This window comes from Pempheris klunzingeri, chromosome 19, assembly GCF_042242105.1.
Source record: "Pempheris klunzingeri isolate RE-2024b chromosome 19, fPemKlu1.hap1, whole genome shotgun sequence".
Classification (NCBI taxonomy): Eukaryota; Metazoa; Chordata; class Actinopteri; order Acropomatiformes; family Pempheridae; genus Pempheris; species Pempheris klunzingeri.
In genome coordinates this window covers 15,502,968-15,527,186 of record NC_092030.1, presented here as the reverse complement: position 1 = coordinate 15,527,186, position 24,219 = coordinate 15,502,968, and the positions used below count along the sequence as shown (strand labels likewise).

The following is a 24,219-nucleotide window of genomic DNA, read 5'->3' as shown; positions in this document are numbered from 1 at the left end:
CAGCAATGAGAATGCCTTTTTCCTTTGCATGACTTTTTCCATAACAAGTTTTTTTTAAAGCTACATATCTAGTACAACCACACCTTGACGGCATGTAAACTACTACTACTGGTTTGAAAGCTAAAGTTATGTCTATGGTTCCAATGGTTAAATCCAATTTAGTGGTGTTTACACTGAGTGCAGGATAGGACAAATTTCTTCAGCGATGCTTAAAATGTACAAGTTATTCATGTCCATAGGAATTGCTAAACCTTTGATTTTGTGTAAAATATGGTGGTTGGCAGGGTGAACCTGATTGACTTGGTTGGGCTACAGCCCCACCAAGAATTGTGAGAGCCCCACAGTGGAATAACCAACAACATTACTGAGCAAACAGAATAAAACAAGCCCTCCCATTTTCTTGTAGGTTTACTTTTGAATGTTATGATCTCCCACTGACAGGTTCAACTGCTCCTCCATGTCCCAACAGCATGATGCAGTGAGAGCTGACAGCATCACAAACTACACTGATGTGAGTTCAGCAGCAGATCTGCCATATTCAGTATCCACATTAGTATTCATTGTAAGCCTCTCACTGTCCAGTGTGCCGCTATTTTTTTCTGTTTAAAATGACACGGAAATGGTTAAATAAGTCTGGAAATGGTACTGTGGATCGATTTGTTGATTTGTTTTCAAACGTACTCGGATTGAAAAGGTGCCAGACGTGTTGGATAACAGCTTTACATCAGTACCAGAGGGGATAGAGAACAAGCAAGTGCTTGTTTCTTCCAGGCGGAAGAAGACAGGGAAGAGTAGAGGAGATGGAGCAGGAGCTCCACCAGCCACCAGCAACTGAGGTCACTTTTTCACATCTTTTAATGTTGCCTGGTTTGACTCATACAGCTGGCTTTTTTGGGTGGTGTGCACTGGTTATATTCCAAGTGGGTACAAAAATTAAAAAAAAGGAAGCAAGAGCAGCTTTTAAAGAACTCACTGGTAGTATGGCACATAAGATTCGCCATTGAGGCAAGGGCTACATTTAAACTTGAAATGACAGATGGCTCGACATTAGAAACCATGGTTTTACCATGGTCATTAAAGAATCGTGCAAGAAAACCAGAGACCTGAGGTGGTGCCATTATACTTCATGCCAAGGCATTACTCAGCAAGGTCACCAGGTTGGTGAGGGATCAGCAAATAAGGAGAGCTGCTAAATGTAATTGTTGAATTTAACAAGACTGTGGCAAAGAAACTGACGGACAATGCAAGAAATGCTAAATACACAAGTAAAGACATTCAAAACAAGATTTTCCAAATAATGGTGAGTATGGGCAGACGTTAAATAAGTGCAGAAACCAGGAAAACAGGACATTGCACCCTAATAGTTGACAAAAGCAAAGATTCCCAAAAAGTCAACAAATTTGTTCAAATTTAAACAAAAAACCTACTTTGAAAAACCTCAGTGGAGAGTGTGCAGTGCTTTTTCAGTGTTCTATGTGTCAAGTTTGCCTCGGCTCACCCTTGTCATATATAGGTCTCATCTCCTGTTGTGCAATGTTAACTCTCTCTCTGTGTCTCTCTCTCTCTGTGTGTCTCTGTGTATGTATGAGTTAAAAGTATGTACAGAGTAATGTCATTTTGTCACGGATGGGTGTGAAATAGCAACAATGATAGTGACCATTGATGTCTCTAGTTTTCGATGCAACTCGATGGCATGAATGGATAGCATAAGGAAAAGACTCTTTCTCAATGAGAACAGACAGTAACTCTCAACTCATCTGCAAGTAGCTTTGTGTCTCAAGTTTAAGGCAAGTGAAGCTGCCTGAGAGATCCTCCCCTCCCTTCCCTCAGTCGTAACTGAAACTTAAAACAGTGCAACGTCTAATAATATCACTGGTATCGTAATCAAACTGTCCAAACCAGACGGAAACATGTTAGTATTCATTACTGTTATGTAAAGAGACAGACCTGGGTTGGAGTTAAGATCCATGGGGTGCAGAGGAAGACGTGCCCCCTTCTCAGCTGGAGGTCGAGGGAACAAAAGCCACGCTGTCGCTGCTGACCGCTGGCCCCCCAGTGCCACTTCTTCATCTGTTCTTGTTCTGTGCCACAGATAGATTTATCTCCTTCTGTTTCTGCTAAAACACACTCCACTACTCTCACCACCGTCCTTTCCAAACTCCCCCTCCTTCCTTCGCCTCTCACTTTCCTCCACCTCATATAACTCTTTCGGCTACAACTTCATTTTCTTAAGTCAAAGCCAGATCAATGTGACACACCAATCAGCAGCACTTTGGCATGGTCTAATGTCCAAGTCTGTCTGCCTCTCAGGAAGCCTTTCCTCTGCATCTGTCAAAGGAGCTGAAAGAGCAGAGGAAGCATATCTCTGAGAAACATAAGAAAGAAATGTAGGAGAAAGCGGCCGAATGAAACCGAGTGAGACAGCAAGCCGAAGGCAAGATGGTGTGTCTGCTCGTCTCTTAAGGAAGTGAGAGGGGTGGGGTGGGAGCTGGTGGTAGTGGTGGAGGGGAAGGGGGAGGGCGGGTGCATCGTAAATCAAGCAGCCCTCCCCAAAGTGGGGACCTGTAAATCTGGCGAACGAAGAGTGGGCACTCTGCCAAATGAGTCATCCACAGCGCTCTATAAATACAGCCATGCAGGGTCAGCGAGGCTGCTGCTACTGGTGGCTAAGAAGCCCTGAGACACTGGGGCTTCTCCCTCTTGGAGGAAAGGGCCTTAATAGCCTCCTTATCGTTTTTCAATCACACCCAGACTTTAAGGCGAACCACACATCATTGGCTTCCATTTAATATCAGAGAGCGCCCCTTTGAACCTGGGCTCAGAGGGCAATTAAATTTAAGACCGACAATACCTGTTGGATTTAACTCAGAAGGAAACAAATGGGTAGTAGGAAGACGTCTAAATATTTATCCAGACAGAAATCAGTTTACATACCATTGGTCTGAACATTCAAGTCAAGTGTCCCGAACAGACAAACATACAGAAACTTCACTGGAGGCCAAAATGTGCCCTCACTGAGAACAAGCCAATCTGATACATGTGGGAGCAGGGGTCGTGGACGGGGGTTAGAGCTATGTGACATGTCAAATACCGATCCCCTCAATAAGTTGTTATGTAAGCATCTGAGCTTCCTGTCCTGTCCCTCTCTTTGGCCTGAGACTTGGCCTGTTTGCAGGCCTCAGTGCATTTCCTCTCACTGCCGCGCACTAACACACAGGAATAACAACGCATGGACACAAGAAAGGAAGAAGCGAGCCTGGAGTTCTCTTACTAGAGCACAGAAGAGAATGCAGCAGATATTTCAAACAACATCTACCACATACAAAAGGTATGCAGCTTATTGTTTGGACATACTGAATTCCCCAGTATCCTGCTTTCTGTCACATACCTTTTTTTATCAGCAGGTCCAAATTTTGAGACATACAACAGCTCATGAATCCTGTGTCCGGTTGAGATGTGAAGAATGCACGCATGGATCAAATAAATGCGTGTTTTATTCAACTGCATTTAATTCCCAATACCTTATGTACCATTCGTTGTCCTTCTCAGCAGAGATACAAAGTCATTTAGCACCACAAGCTGCTACTTTACTATGTTTTCATCTCATGACAGCGTTGTTTGGAGATAACAGATGATGGATCATTAAGTGAAGCATCTCTCTCTATAGTAGGCAACATTGCATGTCCACTCATCCTGCACGTCATCCTCTTGTGTTGTTATTGCAGCTGCCTTTTCCCATTTAGTGGTTGCTCACTCATAGCTTTATGAAAAATGGACTTCATCATTCACTGTGCAGTTTGAGCTATTATGTGTTTATGTATTAAGTACATAAACTGAGCATTGTGTTGTTACAGAGAAACCAAAGAGGACTGTAACCAATAATCAGACTGCTGTTGAAGATAGTGACAACGTATAAAACCATTTATCATATTCATGCGCTACTATTAAGTCGTAACCTCCCAGTTACAAAGCTGTTAAATCTTATACATTCAGTTAGTGTTTTTTTTTATTTTTTCCACTCATGTTGTCACTCCAGTCTGTCTTTTAATTTAATGTAAATGCTTGTATGCAGAAGTGAGCGTATACCAGATGCGTCTCTTTTTAAAGGAAAATGTTTGACATTTCGGGAACTTATTAGAATTAGACACAGACATTAATACCACTGCCATATATGCCTGTTATACATGAAGTAAAGTCAGTAGCTGGTTAGCTGAGCTTTGCATAAAGACTGGAAAGAGTGGGAATCTGCTATCCCGAGTCAGTCCAAGGTGACAAAACCAGCACCTGAAGCTACACATGTTATATCTTATTTGTTTTAATCCATATAAAAACTTAAGTGTAACATTGACAAGTTATGGTTTTACACAGCAGGTTATTAGGGTTTGCTGACAAGAATTAGAAGAGAAGATTGATCCTACTCTACAGCCAGTTTAGTTTAGCATTAAGAATGGAAACTGTTGTGATTTTAAAATGGGGAAGTGTGTGAGATTTCTTGATTGCTAACTGACTGCTGGTTGTAGCTTCATATTTAACAGACATATGTAAGAGTAGGCTCAATCATCTCACTTAACTCTTGGCAAGAAAGCACATACTGTAAGCATATCTCCCAAAACTATTTTGCCTTACTCCCAAGTGTAACTTACCAAAACTGTTGCTTTCCTCAGATGGATGTAGAATTGTATTTTCTTAACAACCGTTGCACATTCGTCACACTTAACATGTTCCATTCCACATTGGTAATAAACATCTAAACATTTCTACAAACAGCAGATTTCACCCTGCTGTCACTGAACTTAACACTCTCCAGGGCCTCTGCCTTAATGACCACTCTCACACAGGAGGGAGGGATTCATGTTAGAGAGGCAAATACTCCCTCAAACCTGATCATTATGACAGTCTCTGAGTGTACAATGACCGAACAACATGGTGCTGCAGCTCTGGCAGCCAAGATTCACGCAGCAAGTTACCTTGGGAAACATCGTCAGTGACCTTTTCCTAATCCACAAAGCCACATGTAGTCAGACTTAACAAACTTCAAACCTTTCAATGATCTGTGAGAGGGTAAAAAGATGTTGCCTCTGCTTTGGAGACCAACAGGAGTCTGCATTGTTACTAAATCCATTTGACAGTCAGCCAGAGTTTCCTTTCCAACACCTTGTCACAGGCTTTCAGAGGAAGGGAGTTGGAGTTGTCTGCATTCGGTTGAGCACACAATCCACCAAATCTTCTGCTTCTCTCCTAAATTCTTTGTGACACTGAAGAGTCTTTTCAATCACAGCACTCCAACATTATCCAGACAGATTTCACCCACTTCAAAAATTCCCTACTTTTTCTTGAATAAAGAATGTGTCTACCGGCTTTTCTATCTCAAACTGCCTCTTACACCTTCCAACTATTTCCCCAGTGAATGTTAGCATTTCCCTCTCTCAGCAAAGGAAAACTGAGCAATGTCCTGCTTCTGTCTTCTGTTCAGTTCAAGAACTCGATAAGCAACATCTAAAAGTCATCCTCTATCATCTGCTCTCTGCTCAGCCACTAGGCTGCAGCAGCCTCGCCGGCCTGCAAATAACTTTCAGAGTAAGGAGTACCGACTGGGACTCCTATTTTAGACTGATGTCCACTGGTATCAGCCAACAGGCATCTGCCCAATAGTCCTAATACATTTAACTAAAAAACATAAAATGTCAACCACATGGTGGTGCTAATTGACAACTCAGGGATAACCAAAGTTAGTAAGGCTCATCCTCTGGGCTCCATCAATGTCTACAAAATTTTATGGCAATCGGTCCAAATAGTTGTTGAAAGTCAATAATGAATAATTATTATATAATTATTCCTTTAAAGGTCTCTGTGGAAAGAGAGAGACAGTCTATGTTTGCTGTAATGTTGACACAATCTTCTATTTCAAAAGGCCTCTCTCATATCGGGCTATAAATGTTTTTTGTCAAATTTCGGCGCACCAAGCGAACTGTCCTGATGTCAAACACAAACATCCTCCCCAGAGATCCTCTCTGGGGAAAATGTCCCTAATGAAACCAATGGGTGGTTCACTGTTTTCAGCACTGAATGATGCATAACAGGAAGAAACTCTTTGGTTATTTAATTGTGGGTTTAGACCATTAAGGAACATAAAACTGGCTAATAATGTGAATTAATTCAATATGTAAAAACATCTGCATCACATCAGGGTGGAAATAGAAAGTGCCCTTTTCGTTACTTAAAGTAAAAATCACCAACCTAAACATAATTGCGTCTGTCTTAGATGGCCCTCTGCCCCTTTGTAATCCTGGGGTCATAAATTCAGACATCAGCGGAAGCAACAACAAAGGATGTGAATCTCAGAAGCCCCATATTAGAAATGTCAACAGCAGCAGATTGCCAGGCCACAACTCCTCCAGGAGGCCATACACCGCTGTGTCACGGACAGCAGGTTATTGACTTTCTACACACACTGGGAAAACATGGATGTGCATTAGCATGTCCTACACACACACAAACACACACACACAAACATACACGGAGGAAGAGACAGAGGAAAGCGAAGTTCAGTTTCTGACCTTTTGGAAAATGCCATATCACAAAGTGAGTTCTTGAGAGAGAAAGGACACCAACATCATCCCATCAGACGGACTGGTGGGAGACATACAAATGAAGAGAGTCGACAGGTTTAATATGCAAAACAGAATCTTGTCACTCATGCGCCTCTGGGCTTTTTCGTTTTAGCCCAGAAATATTCATAACACCAAATTTCATTGCTTTCCTTCTTAATGCATGGCTTGATACTGCTGCTCTATAACTCCTAAATTTATGATGCATTAGAAGCTGTGTGTGCACTATACATTCAGCCGCTAATTAAATCAATACATCAAAACATGGAGTATGGAACAGTGAGCTGCTTGTTTATATCCTGTGTGTCAGATTAATTTGATCAAACTTGTGTATTGATTAACATATGTTCTAGCTATGACAGTGAAGTGGGTGGAGGAAGTGGTGTTTGTGTATGTGTGTTGGGTAGAAAAGTAATTTTATTTCCTGGAGCTTTTTGCTTTATTATAGCTGGGTGGGGCTGTCTCCCTGGGCTTCTTGGAGCTCAGCAGAGCTGCTGTGAAACAGTATGCATTATTTTAATCGTGATTTTTTCTAATGTTTTCTATACTTGTTTTGTATTTATGTATTTATTATTACCTTTATCATATTTCTTTTCCATTTGAGATGTGACGCTGCTCTTATATGTTGTATATGTACTGCCACACCTTTTCCTTTGAAATCTGCTCCATGTGAACCTTTTTTTTTATGACAGTGTTTGATTGTTTTTAATATTCTAGCTTATTTTATTTTTAATCTTCTATTGCTTTATATTTCTTTTAAATATTTTATGTCTTAAGTAAAGCACTTTGAGTTGCCTTATTGTTGAAAGACTCCTGTGTCCAAACCTGTTGCCTCTATTTGGAGCATGCTTTGAAATAGAACTGCAAAGGAAACTGCAAGCCAATTGTGGGATTAAAACCCTCCAAGGTCTTTCAGACATTCGATAAACACCGTTATGATATGTGCATAGTAGAGCTACAGATGACACTGTAAAAGAACATCCAACCCTTTGAAATAAACACAATTAGTTAAAGCTGCACCAGGTCAGGCTGCACTGGTCATTGAGCCTTTGTTTATATAAAAACACACACATAAACACACACAGCCTATGCCAGCACCACAAGTTATCCATGATTAATGTGACATAGGGGCCTATTTGTAAACCACCTCCATACGCAGTGACACTGAAATGTCAGCAGCACAGATTAATATGCTTTGTCAATTACTCCACTGGGGCTTCTTTAACCTTAAACGCTGATGCCTAGAGGGTAGTATTCTCAGCCTGCCTAATAGTTATTACCATTGAGGAACAAGTGGAATGACTGTTTGGTTTATTACTCCCCTCCTCCACCCCGTCATTAGCTTGGGCTTTTTTTAAAAATTTAATTCATTCATCCATCAACAGCTTTAGGTGCTTCTAGTCTACACACTGGCTCATAAGTAACTTCTGGCGTCCTCATAATGAACACTAGAGTGGTCTGTGCTCTTATAATTGTATGTCTGTCTTCACCCTCCAATAGTAACCATTCAGTCATTACTGTTTAATAAGAGGTTTGACTATGTCTGTAGCTAAGATTGGCATGTTATCCTGATAAAGCACATTCCTAGACTGATCATATAATGACCATCTGCATTTACTCTTCCCATTAACCAGAATAATAATGATAAGAAGGGTCTCTAAACATTTTCAAATATGTCTGAGTCTGATTTACTCTGCCTTTCCTGCCTACTCATATTTACGCCGTGATTACCAGTACTATATTATATATAGTATATACTATGTATATATATTATATATAGTATATTATATATATATATAATAAGGCATTCACCTCAGTGACTCATAAATCACGACAGAGGTCACCAAGGTGGCTACCTATGGCTACCCATCAGGCCAATAAGTCAAAACATACAGCCACAGGATCAGGATTGAGCCTTAACCATGGATGCACTAAATCAAAAAATGAAATGACTAATAACTAATTTACATATGAAACTCACTAAATGTTGTGGTTGATGGAAAGCCAGACTGTAAACCAAATGTCCAAAGCATTTCAAATAGTTTAGTTTTGTGCAGTCCTCATCAGCAGATAGGGTCATTGCTGGGTAAATATTCTTCCCAGTGCTGTAATGACTTCAATTACCACATGAGGGCACTATTACCTTGATTTAGATGGGGCCTGAGGCTTTCTTTAATCCTAACTTTACTATAGCACTATGTCAACTCACTTTTAAAATGAGGAAACTCATTACTTTACTTTATACGCCAAGCTAAAGCCAAAAATAATCTCTGACACTGGTAAAGAAGGAAACTCTTCAGGTATGTATTATAGACTCAGGCTTTACCCTGTAAACAGCATTTATGCTTGAGGCCGTCCACCTGCTCATGGCAACATGATCCCAAGGTCTCCTCACAAATGAAGGGATGATAAATTCCCATAATTCAGCAGTGGTAACTTGCCGTGGCCTGAGCAGCTACTCTAAGCAGGCTACAAAGAGAAACAGAGAGAGAGGGAGCAAGAAACAGAGCCTGGGGCAAAGGGGAGAGAGTGTGACATACTGAACTCATACTGGAGCCAAAGCCTGGTGTTTATTAGAGCTTGGGGATAGAGGAGCACACTGTTTCTCCATCAAAAACACAGCGGGGAGTGTTTCCTGTGTTGATTCTTGTTTTATAGGAATGGGATGATTAATCACAGTTGGACCCGTTGGGAGTGACATTTAGCTACAGGTATTCATGCAAATGAATGGTGGAAAATCTAGCCTGTGCCATTTAATCAAAATTCATAATTTGCTAAAAGCAGCCTCTGCTTGCTCACCTTATTGCTGTCTCAAAACCCGGATCCCCGGTGTTCAGAATTATGTTGTAACACACAGCGGTATTCAGATCATACCTGACATTCTTTGGAGGATTTAACAACATCAGATAAAACTGCACACTAATCCTGAGCGGCAGGACGTACTGTCATATATTCCATACACAGTGCTACCTGCATGGGAGAGTAGCTTAAGGAGCTACTTTTTCTGTGATCCCTTCGGAGTAGCAGAGTTTAGAATAGTTTGCAGGTGCATCCAAATATGGCTACATAGAAAACGTCATAATGTAATCCTTAAGCATAGCATGAAAGTGTCTTGCACAGATCTATAAAATAAACGTTTGATCCCAGAAACCGAAATGTTGACAGCTGTATTCATGCAATTTTGTCCTCACTCCTCTTCCCTTTAGCTTTAAGCCCATGTGTGCTTGCACATGTTGTAACGTGTCAGTGTGATGGAAGACAACGTCACTGGTGCTTAAATTCTTGTTTTGGGAAAGCAAAACAATAGAACCATTGTGTATGTACCTACGTGCGTCTGCCAGACAGTTAAAAATAAAGACATTACCATGATTCCAGTCTAAATATTGTTAGCCATGTGGTGAAGGTGCTTCATAAGCCCCCTCTCTTCCTCAGTGACTGTGTCTGCAGGTATAACACACATCATCCAGATGTGGCTGTGCACAGTGAAAGAGACAAAGACAAGAGAGATGAAACAACAACAGAGAGGATAACAGTGCAGGTGAATACATTTTGCAGAGATGGTTTTGATTTTGCAACACTTTCGGGTTCTTTGAGGCACAGAGTAACTAAGTCGAACTTTCCAGAGAAGCTAAAAATACAGAGTTGTGTGTTAATCTGAGTGCACATTCTCCCTCCCCGCACAGCTGTCCTGATGCTGCTCGCGTTCAAACCTCACCACCACCCTCGCAAGACAACGGACATCTCTGTACAACTCTGACTTCCACTCCCCCCCCCACACACACACAACGCTTCCCGTCTGTCTGTCTGCCAGAGACTGTCCATGTGTTGTGTTCAATCTGCTAAAGCCCAATTTAGACCAGTGGAATATATGTGTTGTGTTTTCCTTTCATTTGCTCTCTCTGCTTCTCTTAGGCCTCTTTATTTGCTGTCTCATAACAAGCCTCGCTCTTGTTTTCCATCAGTGTGAGGGCACGGTGGATGTTGCAAAATGGGGAAAAACAGTTCTGTTGGATTAATGGCACACTGCTGAAACTCTCTTCAAGTCTGTTGAGTTCTAATGTGTTTCAGCAGCCCTTGTAGTGAGCATGCGGGTAGTCACAGTTTAATCCACACGTTTGGGTCTGCGTGAGTAATTTTATGGCATCTGAGACACAGCCATAACAAGCCCAGCCTTTGATTGTTTGAAGAATAAAGTTTACTACGGACATTGTGGCCAGTGGAATGAGGTTTGAGCCCACGTGTGTAAACCAGTATTTCTAATAGTAAGAAGTGTACTCTGTTTTCGTGCAGACAGTTAGACAAGAAGATCGATACCATTCGGACATGTCTGATATGAGACTACCTGATTAAATAAAGGTTAGATATACGGTATGTCAATCTGGTAACTATGAGGCCACCAGTCTAGGGTTAGCTTAGCTTAGTTTAGCAGCATCTTAGTTTAGCATAAAAATTAGACACAACTGTTATACAGGGATTAAACACCCACAAACTTTTTATACATTTTGTTTTTGCTTTTTAGACTATAAAAGAAGTGGATATCTAAAAACTCTTTATGTTTATGGTATAAGAGTGTTTTATTTTTAAGAAAAACATAATGTCAACTGGATGAGGACAAAACATTGAAGATGTTACATATATAGGCTAATGAGAGCCTCATCATTCAATGATGACTTTGGTTTGAAAAAACAGAGATCTGGAGGTTAATTATTTTGGGTCTCCTAGTGGTAACCACCCCTGAGTTTTGAACTTGAACACACCACAAGCATTTAAAGATACAAGCTATCATATCTCTTATAGTTCTAATGTATAAGGGACAAATAGAGGATAAACTGCCTCTGCTGTTCATTATTTTTATAATGTATCAGCGCTGTGTTAGCATGTCTTTCAAAGTACCACGAAAGACACAATCAATTTTCACCAAAACCTCCATATCCAGCATTGATAACCAACACCTACAACTGCTGACATCCTTTAAGGTGAGTTAGATGGAATATGGCAGCTAGGAACAGCACCTGGTAAATTGCGGAAATTATGTTATGACTGCTATTGCAGATAAGAAAACTCAGTCACTGGAACTTCCTCACCCTTCTTTCAGAGGTTTTACAGAAACTAGTATAGTCTGATGCCACACTGGAATAAGAGATCGATTGTAGCGGTGGAGACTGGAGGAAAAAAGGTTTTTAAGTCAAGAGAAGATGTTCAAACTTTTAAATGTCTACATAGTAAGGTTGTGCATGTACCTTATATGATACGATTATATAGTGTCCAAAACCAACAGTATACACTGCAGCACCTGGAAAGGAGGAACTAAGACTAATAGTGAGAGGGGACATCAGTGGAGCATGTGATTATTCCCTTAGTTAACTGTATTTAAACTACACTAAGAGTTTCACTTCTCTGACAGATAAACCTCAGCTCTGTGCCTACAATGATTCAGTCAACAACAAGAATAAAAAATACCACTCTAAAAAAAGTTATTTATTTCTATTGTAGGGATTTTTTCAGCTGAAATGCTCTCTGGGAATAAAAAAAGAGAAGTGAAAATCTAAAGTTTTGCTTGAGAAATGTCCCTTTTGTTCCTACTACCAGACAAATCAGTGTTATCCTCCCAAGCATTGCCACAAATAGAGACGCATAACTGATTATCTGGATGCTTTTTGGAGTCATATGTTTTTTTTATGTTAAAAGACTCTTTCAAATAGCATCATATATGACCTAATATGTATTCTTTGGATACTGAGTGCTGCTTTATATCGAGAAAACAACACTACATATGTGCTGATACATCAGAATGTATGGCACAGGCATACAAAGATATGGAAAAATGGCACATAAACTAAACTTTTCTCCTATATCACAACAATCTCCAAACATTCATTTCAATGTGAACATGGAATGGCAGCAGCAAAAAAGTATCAACTGAAACAATCTCTTCAGAGACCTGTTAATCCTCACCTGATGTTGGAACTATTAGACAACCAGCAAGGTCAGTAACATCCAAAACACAAAAACACCATCACGTCAACCAGCCATTCAAATGAACCTGTGACACACCTGGAACTTTCATCTGTCAGTTCTGGCCAACTGCCTTAATCTCTCATTTAATTTTGGTTCAGTCCGGGCAGCCTTTAATTGACCTTTTACTGACAAATGTTAGGATGAACTTACTCCATTATCTGCCAGGTCACATTGTTCTTGAGCGTCAGTGTGTCCAACGGGAGCCATAAATCATGTGAGAAAATGTCTTGAAACTTATTTCCTCTGAGAGAAGCTGTGGTGGGCACACACCAGGGAGAAGATAAAGATAAACAGAATACAAGTACTTTTTGCACACATCCGCTGTTTGTAGCTGGATCAACTGGTGCTGTTGATGCACTTTGCTACTGTATCTCTTACCAGCTGTCTCTATTTCCCCAGTGTGCATGTGTGTTTTAAATATCTATTCCACAGACTTGCATTCTTGGCATTGCTCTGCCTGGGAAAATACTATTCCTTTGTGTTGTATTTGACCATGTTTCCATACAGTCTTCTGCCGCCTGTGCATGTGTTCGTCTTTGAGTTTGTGTGTGGGAGGAAGCGTGTGTGGTCAGTGATTTAGACAGCTTCTGAACCAGGCTGCTAAACTCTGAGACGTGGAATAGTTTGACATTTTGGGAAGCACGCTTCTTCACTTTGTTGCAGAGAGTTAGATGAAATGGTCGATACCACTCTCATGTCTGTACGCTAAATATGAAACTACTGCCAGAGCAGTAGCTTAGCATAAAGACTGGAAGCTCAAGCTCACATAAAGTTCAGTTTGTTAAATCCATACACAAACTTTTGACAGGTTGTCAGACAACCATCCATGATTCTGTGTGTATAAACCTTATATATTGGAAGCACACAATAATACTAATTACTGCACTTAAATGAATAGTTCAATATTTTAGGAAATATACTTGATTGCTTTCTAGGTAGGTTTAAATGTAAATCTAACATGAATATAAATATTAGCTTAGCTTAGTTTAAAGCATGGCTTAGCTAAACCTACTGGTCCTGACCTGATAGCTAAAGCTTCACATTTAGTGTGCCGGTATGGGAGTGGTATCAATCTTCTCATATAACTCTCAGCAAGAAAGTGAGACGGCTTTTCTTGGAACAACTATACAACTATAAGGTTTATGTCACAAAAATTGTAAATTTAGTGGAATGAAAGCAGAGTGCCAAAAGGATAAAAAAAGAAAAGAGAGAACAAATGTAAGTGTCGTAATTTCACAAAGTATGACTTCCTTTTCTCCTCTTTGCCATGACATTTCTCTGTGACATTTTCTCATCTCAGTGTCTGTTTTGTAGGGTCTCCTGAGCACATAGCAATCCAATACAATATGTGTTGAACCACATTCTTTGCCAATGACATCCAGTGGTCATTTAAACTCAATTTAAACTCTGAAATGCCTTGGTAGCTGAGTGCTTACAGGGCTACCTTAGTTAAAATCAATCATCACATATATGTATAAAATCAGTAAATAGTTAATGTATTTGCTGCAGATAAAACTGATCAAAACCTTATATTTTTGTTCCTGCTCCAGTCACCACTGTTATCAGGTCCTCAGTAAAGATAAAAAGCTATTAAATTGCTTTTAACTTTTCCTACCTGGAATGACCTCAAAAAGAAATTTCCCCCCATCATCACCGCTGGTTGGATGCTCTGTAACTTTGTTTCCAGGTAAGAAAATGGTTCCCTGTGAAGAATAAAGAACACATTTATGACAAGCAATATCCCAAACAGGGTGTGGTCAGAACATTTAGATTTTTGCTGAATAGGCACACCAAAAGCTCACCAAAATACTGTATGAATGGTGATCCGACAAAAATATCCAGCAAAAATCTTATTTTAACAGTGTTAAAACTTAATTTTTACAGTGTCGTATTAAAATTGTGCCAAGACCACAAAGTCTACCTATGCATTTAATCTTTTAACATTTAACTAACCATTTTCCATTTGATCAGATCTACAGTTGCTCTATCTCTTGCAACAGCAGCACCGTGTAGCTCAGCAGCACACCAACTCACTCACACAGCGAAAGTACACGGGCATGTAGCAAAGTGGTAGAATTATAGAGGATCGCTGTCTCTCAGCCTCTGCTCTGTCCACAATGATACATCATCTATGTGACACTAAAGGCCAGAGATTCACTGCTTTAAATAGCAGGAGCATCAGCATCAGCATCAGCTTTTTTCTGAGTCAACCTCTCAACATCCCTACTGTTGAGATACAGTGCCAGTGGGGCAGAGCTGTTCACAGAGCCTCATGAGAGACTGCCACTCACTGACTGGACAAGAGATACCATTACCAATGACCTCACAAGTCTTTGGGCGTTAGTGGCAGAAAGCAACTGCATTTACATGTACTGTACTGAAGTACGCTTTCTTCATTCCATTTCTGAGGCAAATTCTTCCTCCTCCCTATTTCTTTGACAGCTGCAGTAGTTACGCAGTTAGTAGTTACTTTCCTGATAAACATTTTACCCTTAAAACTAAAATATGATACATTTCTGAAATATGATACATAGTTATTGATGAAACTACTCAACAAGATATAAAATGTTAATGCTTCAGTAATGATAATTCAATGACATATTACATAATCATGTAACACCGAGAAGGGCCATTCAGCTGCCTGATTGGTTTTTATTTACTATTTACTCATTTACTTTCAATACTGTACTTTTATGCAAATAACATTCTCAATACTGGAATGCTGCAAAAGAATTTTTACTTTTTAGAAGCACAATCAATAAACAGAAAAATAATCACAAGTGATTTTTAATGATCCATTAATTGTTTTAATGTGTAAAAAGTAAAAAGTGCAAAAACTCAATGACCTCAACTCAAAACAGAGGATTTGTTTGGTTTCTTTGTGTTTTGCGATACCAAACTAAATACCTTTGGGTTTTTAAACTGTTGGTTGGAGCAATTTGAATATGTCATGTTGAACTTACGGAAATTCTGTTGTCTGACTTTCCATTGGTAAAATGATAAATTGATTAAATTATCATTATATACGAATTGTTATTATTGTTAGCGTGACCAATAATGAAATTAGTATCATTGGTTGCAAACCTACTGAAGTAAAGTGAATTGGATACACCACACACTGGGCAATTTGGTATGAAAATGACATAGAAACTATTTACTTCACTTCGTCTTTTGCCAATTAGAGTGACTCTAAGAAGGATTACAACAAAACCAGCTGCTGACCCCTTATGAATTCAAACAGTGACTTTTCACTTGATTAGCTGCTCGGACATCAGTGCTATAATGCAGCATCTGACTGTCATTAGAGAGTCCCTCTATCTGGGTTAATGCTAATGCAGACAAGCTGTGCATCGGTGACAGGATCAGTATTAAGGACCCACATACATTAACAGGATCTAAAGGGAGTCAGTTTCCTTCCTGCTGAGAGAGAGAGCTCTTTAATGAGCCATAACTGTGACAACCAGGAAGTGGAAACCCTACCTGAGGCCCCAGATGAAGTGCTTTAAAGGAGGTTGTAAAGATAGGACAGACATGCTCCAAAGTGGAGGAACGAGAGAGTGAAAGAGCTCGTTTGATGTGGTTGTCAGCAAGAGAATCTGCTCAGCTTCAGTATCTTGGGGTCAAAAGCTTCTTTGAGAACCTTTTTCAGTGAACACAGATCTTTTTGTCATGCATATTGTACGGATTCCAAGGAAACTGGAGATGACTGAAATGAAATGTGTGTGGGTGAGATAGACTTCATAAATGTGAGCCTTTTGAACTGTATTCTTAAAAAAGAAGAAAAAGACCTGTGTAGTCCCTCCATACTGTAAAACCACAACACCGCTGATAGTGCTCTTGTCCGTTTAGAAGCTGCAGCCATACTTTCCATACTGACATCCTCCCTGGTGGCCCGTTGTTTACTGAAGACAAGCAAAACCACAGACAGAGAACTATTTACCGAGCAAAGACTACGGTAGCCTGGCCCAACCCAACGGGGCAAACAAACTCAACCTATTTTGGGGTGTTTCCTGCATTTTTATATTCTCATTAACTAGGATGAGATCATTTTTGGAAATGGTGTAGTGACACAAATCCAATTATCTTTTATTCTCAACCAAAAACCTACACACGCACATGGGACAGAAACGGCTCAGAGAAATCTGTTTGACCAAAGCAACAGCAGGAGGCTCAGGCTTGTAAGCAGCAGTCCAGCCTGTCAGCGGGCTGTTTCCCTGCTGTATCCAACAGTGAGCTCCAAATGAAATCAAATTTGGTGTGTTTTCTTAGACTGCAAGCAAATACCAGCTCTGTTCATTAAATGGCATCGACAAGAGGTTCTCTGACCAGCCTAGAGACAAAGCAGCAATAAAATCCAAATGTGCTGTTCTGTTTGGTCATAAAACAAACATTTTATGTATGTGAACATTCAAGTTTGTTTGGAGTATATTAACAGTTTTAGGGGAAATGTCTGGCCTCATTGTTAATGACCCTTTAGGTTAGATTTTTCAATAAAATGATGAGAGCCTGTGGGGCCAGCTCACACATCGTGGCATATGATAGGCAATAGGCTGCCCACATGTTCATTAAATGAGTTAATACCATTAAAATTTTGGGATAATTCTCTGAGTTCAACAACAACATGTGATCCATTGTTCATATAAATATATTGATTATAGCCGCCACAAAAAAGAATGCTATTACGCCGCTAGAATTTCTCGTGGTAGCTGTGTCTCTAGCATGAGAAAAAATTGTTCAAGGTTAGTAAAATAAATTAATCAAGTATGAAGTTAGAGTTAAGAGATAACCTTTGTTTATTAAATAATGATCTGGTCTGATGAGTGCAGAAAATGGGACATGTGGCAAGATAATAAAATGCAAGGCAATTTATTGTGGAGCAGAAATTGATTTCAGGCTGCAAACAGATAAATGCTCACATTGAGGTCAATTACCTAGAAGTTATTGGTGTAACAGGTCATTTAAGTGCTCATTAAACCTTGGCTGGTTGATCAATAGTCCCTTTATCCAATAATTACTGTTTTCTGGCTTGAGTGACCTCTCAGACTCAGGAAGTCAAACTCAGTGGGAGACCTGGAGACGTAGCATACACTTTCTGCCTGCATGTAGTAAGTGTGTAAATGCATCTGCCTCTATATGATCTATATGATCTCTATGAGCATATAGATAATGCCGTCATTATTTCACAGTTAGAGAACAAGTAGTTTTGGTCTTCAGCTCTGACTGGCTGAGCCTCATTCAAAAGCTATTGTAAAATACAAAGCTACGACTGTATTAAAACATTCATTAAAACATTAATATGCTAGTCAAACGTAATGGGGTGGAACAAATGGGACTTCTCTATCAATTTTTATTTGCTTGGTGGATTAACTGGGTGAATGGTGGGAGAAGTTCACCATGATAAACCAGGCGATGATAGTAAGAAGACTGAAATTAACAAGAGGGGAATAAAAAAAGTTGGGAAAATCACAAAGCGATGCTGTAACCATTAAAACTATGTGACATGTTTGATATAAACAGGGAGTGGCAGACAGACATGGCAGACGTGATTTTTAAAATGTAACTGAAAAAGAGTGGACTGAACTGGATTGTGTAATGTGCAACAAAATCTGGGACAGTGAGCTGAAGCAGACGAGGACAAGAATGATCTAAAGCAAGCCTCTTTGACACGTACAACAAATCCACCAAAACCTACAAGATCACCAGGACTAAAAAGCAACTAAACTACAGTGATTTGTGTGCAAGCTGCTGGAAAACACAGGGTGTCCTGTCGCTTTCTCTCTTGCTGGAATACCTGTCACTGCTGCTGCTGCTTAGCCTGATGCAGAGACCTTTTTATCTTCATCCAAGAAGAAGAATTCCTATATAAAGTTTCGTAAAATATCTTCTGTCTAAACCTGTACTGCTTTTTGAAAAAGTACCAGCAGCACATCAGAAGAGCCTGATGATTTGAAGAAAGTGATTTGAGTTTGAGATTTCTCAGATAATGAGATGTAAGCAAAGACAACTGAAGAGATGATTTTACACCAGTCCGTTTTTTCTTGTAAGGAGAATATTAAATGCCGAAGCAATTACTGTGAAATCTTGTAAAGATAAGAGGAAAGAGTTTGAATTGCATGACCCTCTGTAAAAAAAATATAAAGCCTTAACAAGAGGCGGAGTTTAACTTTCTATTGTTCCCCTTATTAGTTTAGAAAATTAGGAAACCCTAATCCTGATTGTTGACCTTGTAGGAAGCATGTTGTCACAGTCATATTATGACATGCTCCTGGCCAAATATATTACATGAAATGCATGTTACAGTAAAATATCAATAATTATTATTTATATATGGGGGTAAGCAATTTCCCCCTGGGGATTATTAAAGGAATTAAAGGAATTCTGATTCTGATTCTGATATTCATGTTCATACAATACGGTCTAAATATGAACAAGTATTACAAAATGTACACTTATGATGCACAGAATATCTCACCAACGCTCCTCCTTTGCGGTACAGAAATTCTCTCAATCTCTTTATTTAACGCTAAATAAAGTGACCTTATTAAAGTCAGAGTGCTCCTCTGACTTAATGTGCTTTCAGGATTTATCTTCTTCTAATCTCACAAATATACAAAACATGTTCAGCTACGCAGCGCTGTATCATTGCAAGGGCATACTGAATCATACTATATCATACTACATACTAATGAAGCTATCCTCATTTTTGTCAAGTTGTGGTATCGTCTGTGTCCATATATTAAGATTAAGATTAAGATAAAAATCAAAATCTGTGCACACTGTAAAAAATTCTGTGAATTATTTGCACAGCTAATGACATTTCAGCTGTAAATGTGGGGGCTTGAACATGTGGATACACTTCTATGTAAAGTGCTATATGGTATTATGGACACATACTGTACATGCATGCTCTAAACTCAAGTTCAGTGAGTTTCATGTATCCCCTCTGAAATATGTTTATATATTATACCGGGACTGAGAGTTCAGCTGAATAAGCTACAGTAGCTTATTCAGCTGAACTCTCAGTCCCAGTATATCTACACCTTTGAAAGTAGAGCACAGCTGCAAGAGACATCACTACAAAGCTTGCAAAGTGTACAAGTAACCAACCACAGAGCAGGCAGGCATATTCCTGCTCATCAACTAACTATTTTTTTTCCAGTGAAATTCATTTGCAGCTCGTTCAGCTGGACTCTCGCTTACAGCATAGCCCCACCTTTGAAACAAGAGCACAGCTGCACCAGCCTCAAAAAAGAGAAAAAATGATCCTTGCACTGCAGTTTGTGTCCTATACGGTTGTGTGTGATCAACTACTAATATCCACGCATTGAATAATACATAAATAATGCTGCGATATCTTAGTGGATATCTTAACTGAATCAAGTTTAAAATCAAGTCCACAAAGAAAAAAGTGGTCCAAATTCCAAAAGTCAAGCATGAGTAAAATGAGACGTCTCAAAGCAGACTGCCTGGACTCTTAGACGATAAACATCCCTGGAACTAAAAAAATAGAGTTTAGGATAAAGCCTTGATGTACAGCATTCCCTCTGAAGTGATAATATGATGACATTTAGTTTTTATACCAAAGGCAATGGATTACACAGACTGAAAGAAGGTTAGTAGGTTGTATGAATGGAGTCTAAACTCAGTATAGTATTCCCATCACCACATACTGGTGACATTTTGAGCACCAAAAAAAATAATGTGACCAGTAATCTTTAAGACACCTTGTAATGGACCAGAGTCTTAGCCAAGGTGAATAACTGTGTGCAGTTGACACAACAATAAGATTTTTATTACGCCATTTTGCAAAGTGAGATTTATAGCTTTAATATAGCATTTTCCAGACTGTGACTGTGTAAGACACAAAACCGTGGATGCAACGTTGATACGACAAATTTCCAGAAAGCTACTGTGGTAAGTTTGTACAGTACTTTGTATCAGTAGATCTGTTACTATAATGTGACCATGCCAGTGTTGATACAGCAGCCATTTCCCCTTTAAAAACAGGTATTGTTCAAGGAACATGTAATCCCTTTGAAACGGAGACATCAGAAAATACTTCAGATAAGAATAGGAGCGTCATGATTCAGTGGCTACTTTTGCAACAGTGTATTTCAGCAAGGTCATCGTCTGATATGACCCTTTGCACAACACACAACATTGTATTGATAAGATACAGATTCACATTTTAGTAAACTCAGCGTGTACTGTCAAACCTTAGAAGCAATACATATGTGATGGAATTATTTAAGTAGTATAGCAGGTTATTCCATTGGTGGATGACTTTCAGAAACAGCCACATACAAAGAGAAGTCTTAAATTGACATTTCGTGATTTTGACTTAAGGTCAACTCAGTTGCTTACCAGTAGTGATGCTGATGCTTTGACATTAGCTGCAGCTAAGAGTTCTCAGGACTTAGCAAACAGAGGCATATTCAGCCACAAGGCAGCATGAAAAAAATATGCAGCAGACATCTTTTGTGCATTTCTGATACCTCATTCTGCTCTCAGACCTCCCTCCAGGGCATCTGAGAGGACACAGTGGAGCCGATTATATGCCATAAACTGATACTGCTGATACACATGTTGACAGGTTACCTCTGTTGCTGTCTGGGGACTGACTGAGCTGTGACCTGCCACACAAAATAAAAAGTATCTAGATAGCATTTTGTTCCTTTGCTTTGATAAACTAGTTTCTTGAATTTTCATCTTTCCTAGTTTAAGGTAATTGGTACTCCCCTCTTAACTTGGACCTTCTGAGGGACGTAACAGTTAATCACGCATCACATCCGGGTGTAATGTGACACCTTACAAGCATGCATGCTACTTTGATTGGATGATGAGGTCACAAGTGTAACCTGCGTCTGTGTTTGTCCATGTCTAAAGTGGCTACAGAGTTAGTGTAGCAGTGAAAGTCACACAAATGGTACAGTGTTAATGTTTTAATCAAAACAGCAGTACAGTCTTGCAGTATGAATAATTGCAGGGCTGCGGTGGCATTTTATTTACTCCTGTTAAATGTCATGGTCAAATGGTGTCCAAGCTCATGCAGGGAATACAAAGGATTTTTCATTACATTATTACGCATGAATTTAGTATAGTGCCTCATCAAAACCAACCACTTTTATTCATATCATTTTATTTGAGTTCAGTCACAGCCCCCTTCATGAGATGCATATTAATAAACTAACTTGTAAGGCTTAATGTGGCCAGAATTGTAATATCCTAATTAAATTCTATTATGGCTTTCATTTCTTGATATATTATAATAAAGTAAAATTGCTTCAATGTAGTCATTCACAATTCCCCATTCATTCATAATGTTACCTCACTTACTTCAGTGGAATACATATACAATGCTAAGTGGTTTAAATTACAATAATCATACCATTTCACCCACTGAATGAATACTGTCTTTGTTTAGGGCTCAGCCGGATGAAATATGAGTGCATGTGTTTGTGTGTGTGCATGTGTGTGTGTGAGTGTGAGAATGTGAGTGAGTACATGCATGCTTGTGCGTGCATACATCTCCACGGACAAGTGAGGGCAAGCAGATGGCATGTTGATGCTAAGCCCACACGTGCCATACCCTACGCATGCTTTTCGGTGACCCTTCACCTCCATCTGATTCCCATTCTTAAGATTCCACACGTTGCTCAGTAGGGTTTGGCTCAACTGTATGGGACACAACATTGTCCAAAGTATTTCTAATAAAGTGAAATACAGCACAAACATCAGAATTCCTTTGAGCAGCAGAATGTGACAACAAAATATCATCTCATTTCTGTATAAAGTTGTTAAATGTAGTTCAGTTCAGTGCCGTGTATTTACTATGTAATGTGTATTGCACATACGAATGCAAAATGGTGGACATACAAACATAATGAAAATCTACAAAGCAATGCAACAGTAATGCAAAGACTGTAATTTGTTTCAACTCAATCTAAAGAGTGTTCATTTTGCTCCCAAAGTAAACCTGCTGTGTTCTTTGTGTGCTTTCTGATCTTGTGTCTCTGTTAACAGGATTTAAAAAAAAAATCCATATGAGCTTTTCCTGATTTGCCACTAAGATTAAAGCAGCAATAATAAATCTTTTAATAATAACAAAGGATCAGACAGCAATGTGTAAAGTGAAAGGTGTTGCTGGCAGTGACGAACCAACAGGGAGTTGCTTCCTGACTCCCGGGCCAAGCTTTGGTGGCGTCTGTGTTACCAAAGGCAACAGAGAGGGACAGATGTTCCTGCTCCCACTGAGGAAGCAGCAATTAGGCAAATGTGACAGGTAACAAATGGAGACTTCACAGCGCGTCAGAGAATTAATTAATCGCTGATCTAAATATGGCTTCACATATCTGCATTATGTAGTCTGTGGCTTGAGACAGGGAGATTTAACTCCACTGTACACGCTCTAAGAGATGTACCTTTGTTGTGTTTCTGTGCTTGTGTGTGTGTGTTCGCCTTGATCCTGAACATCAGTGTCAGAGACTAGCCTCTCACTTCTCTCTGCCCTACTTGTGTTCCTTCTTTTGGGATGTTGGAAACTGGAGACCAGTTGTCTTGTGTTCTATCGGATACTGTGTCTTGTTGGGGCTTTGTTTTTGTGCTACTCCATGCTGTTCCACTTTGGAGGTCACAGAGATTTAAGGACTGTGAACGCACTGCTCTACGCCTGACCTAGTTTTATTGAAATTTCCCATTCTCAGCAAAAAGTAACAGTTTTAGGTATTTGAGATTGATGTTGGCTTTGTCTCAGAAGTAGGAAAGAATAGAGAGTAACAAAACACAGAAAGGTAGAGTGTTCATTAGGTAGCTGAACATGTAGGGACATTAATGAATAACATTTCTTGGTGGATAAATATAGATGGCAAGAATATTTCAAAGGAAAACAAATAGTTTCCTGTCAATCTCTGTAAATTATCATAGAAATCTGCTCCACTGCATTTGCATCATTCCCTCTGGATATTCATAGCTCCAAGAAAGCATGCAAAAACTGTAGGTGCTCCTAATATAAGGTCACACTTTTTAATACACTGCTTAAGAACCCAAGCTACCCAGAAATAGCAGTGAAGAATATCTCCTCTCACTGTATCTGGCCAGTGGCCCACCTTCGGGTCTGGAGCTTTCACCTTCAGAGCCTTGAGCTGCTGATGTGGCTTGGGTTTGGCTGGGCTGAGCTTGCTGGGAAATCAGCCAGACAAAGAAGTGTGGGTAGATGAGCAGAGCGGAGATTTCAATTGTGCTCAAGTGTTCAAGTTTCCCTTGGAAAAAGCGGATATTGTTTGGATGGAATAGATCTTAGAAAATGTTGTGGTCCTTTGTGTATTTTTTGTGTGCAGATGAAAAACTGAGCATCTGGTGTGACACAGCTGGTTTCTACAAATGCAAAAGAGTATCCACAAGTGTTAGAGAGTAGTTAATGAATGAGTAATTAATGAATAATTATTAATAACTAGTTCCTACTCATGTGAATCTGCATAATGACACACCTCAAAATCAGTTGTCAGTTCAACTTTTCTAAAGAACATTTGTTGAAAACATGGAGTGGTTATTCGGACTAACCTGGAGGAATTAGTTATGTATCTACCTCTTCCAC

The 24,219-nt window shown here is 39.5% G+C and overlaps 1 protein-coding gene across 2 annotated transcripts in view; it reads right to left on the bottom strand.

Annotated features, from left to right (window-relative positions):
* Window positions 1-24,219, bottom strand: part of arhgap24 (Rho GTPase activating protein 24) — a 56,917-nt gene that overhangs the window by 22,398 nt on the left and 10,300 nt on the right. The window contains exon 3 of one of the 2 annotated variants that reach the window (XM_070850821.1): window positions 14,242-14,329. In XM_070850821.1, the coding sequence (XP_070706922.1) occupies window positions 14,242-14,329 (88 nt within the window). Of the gene's footprint in view, window positions 1-1,947; window positions 2,135-14,241; window positions 14,330-24,219 lie in introns of those variants that run through there. The other variant, XM_070850823.1, reaches the window with a different exon arrangement.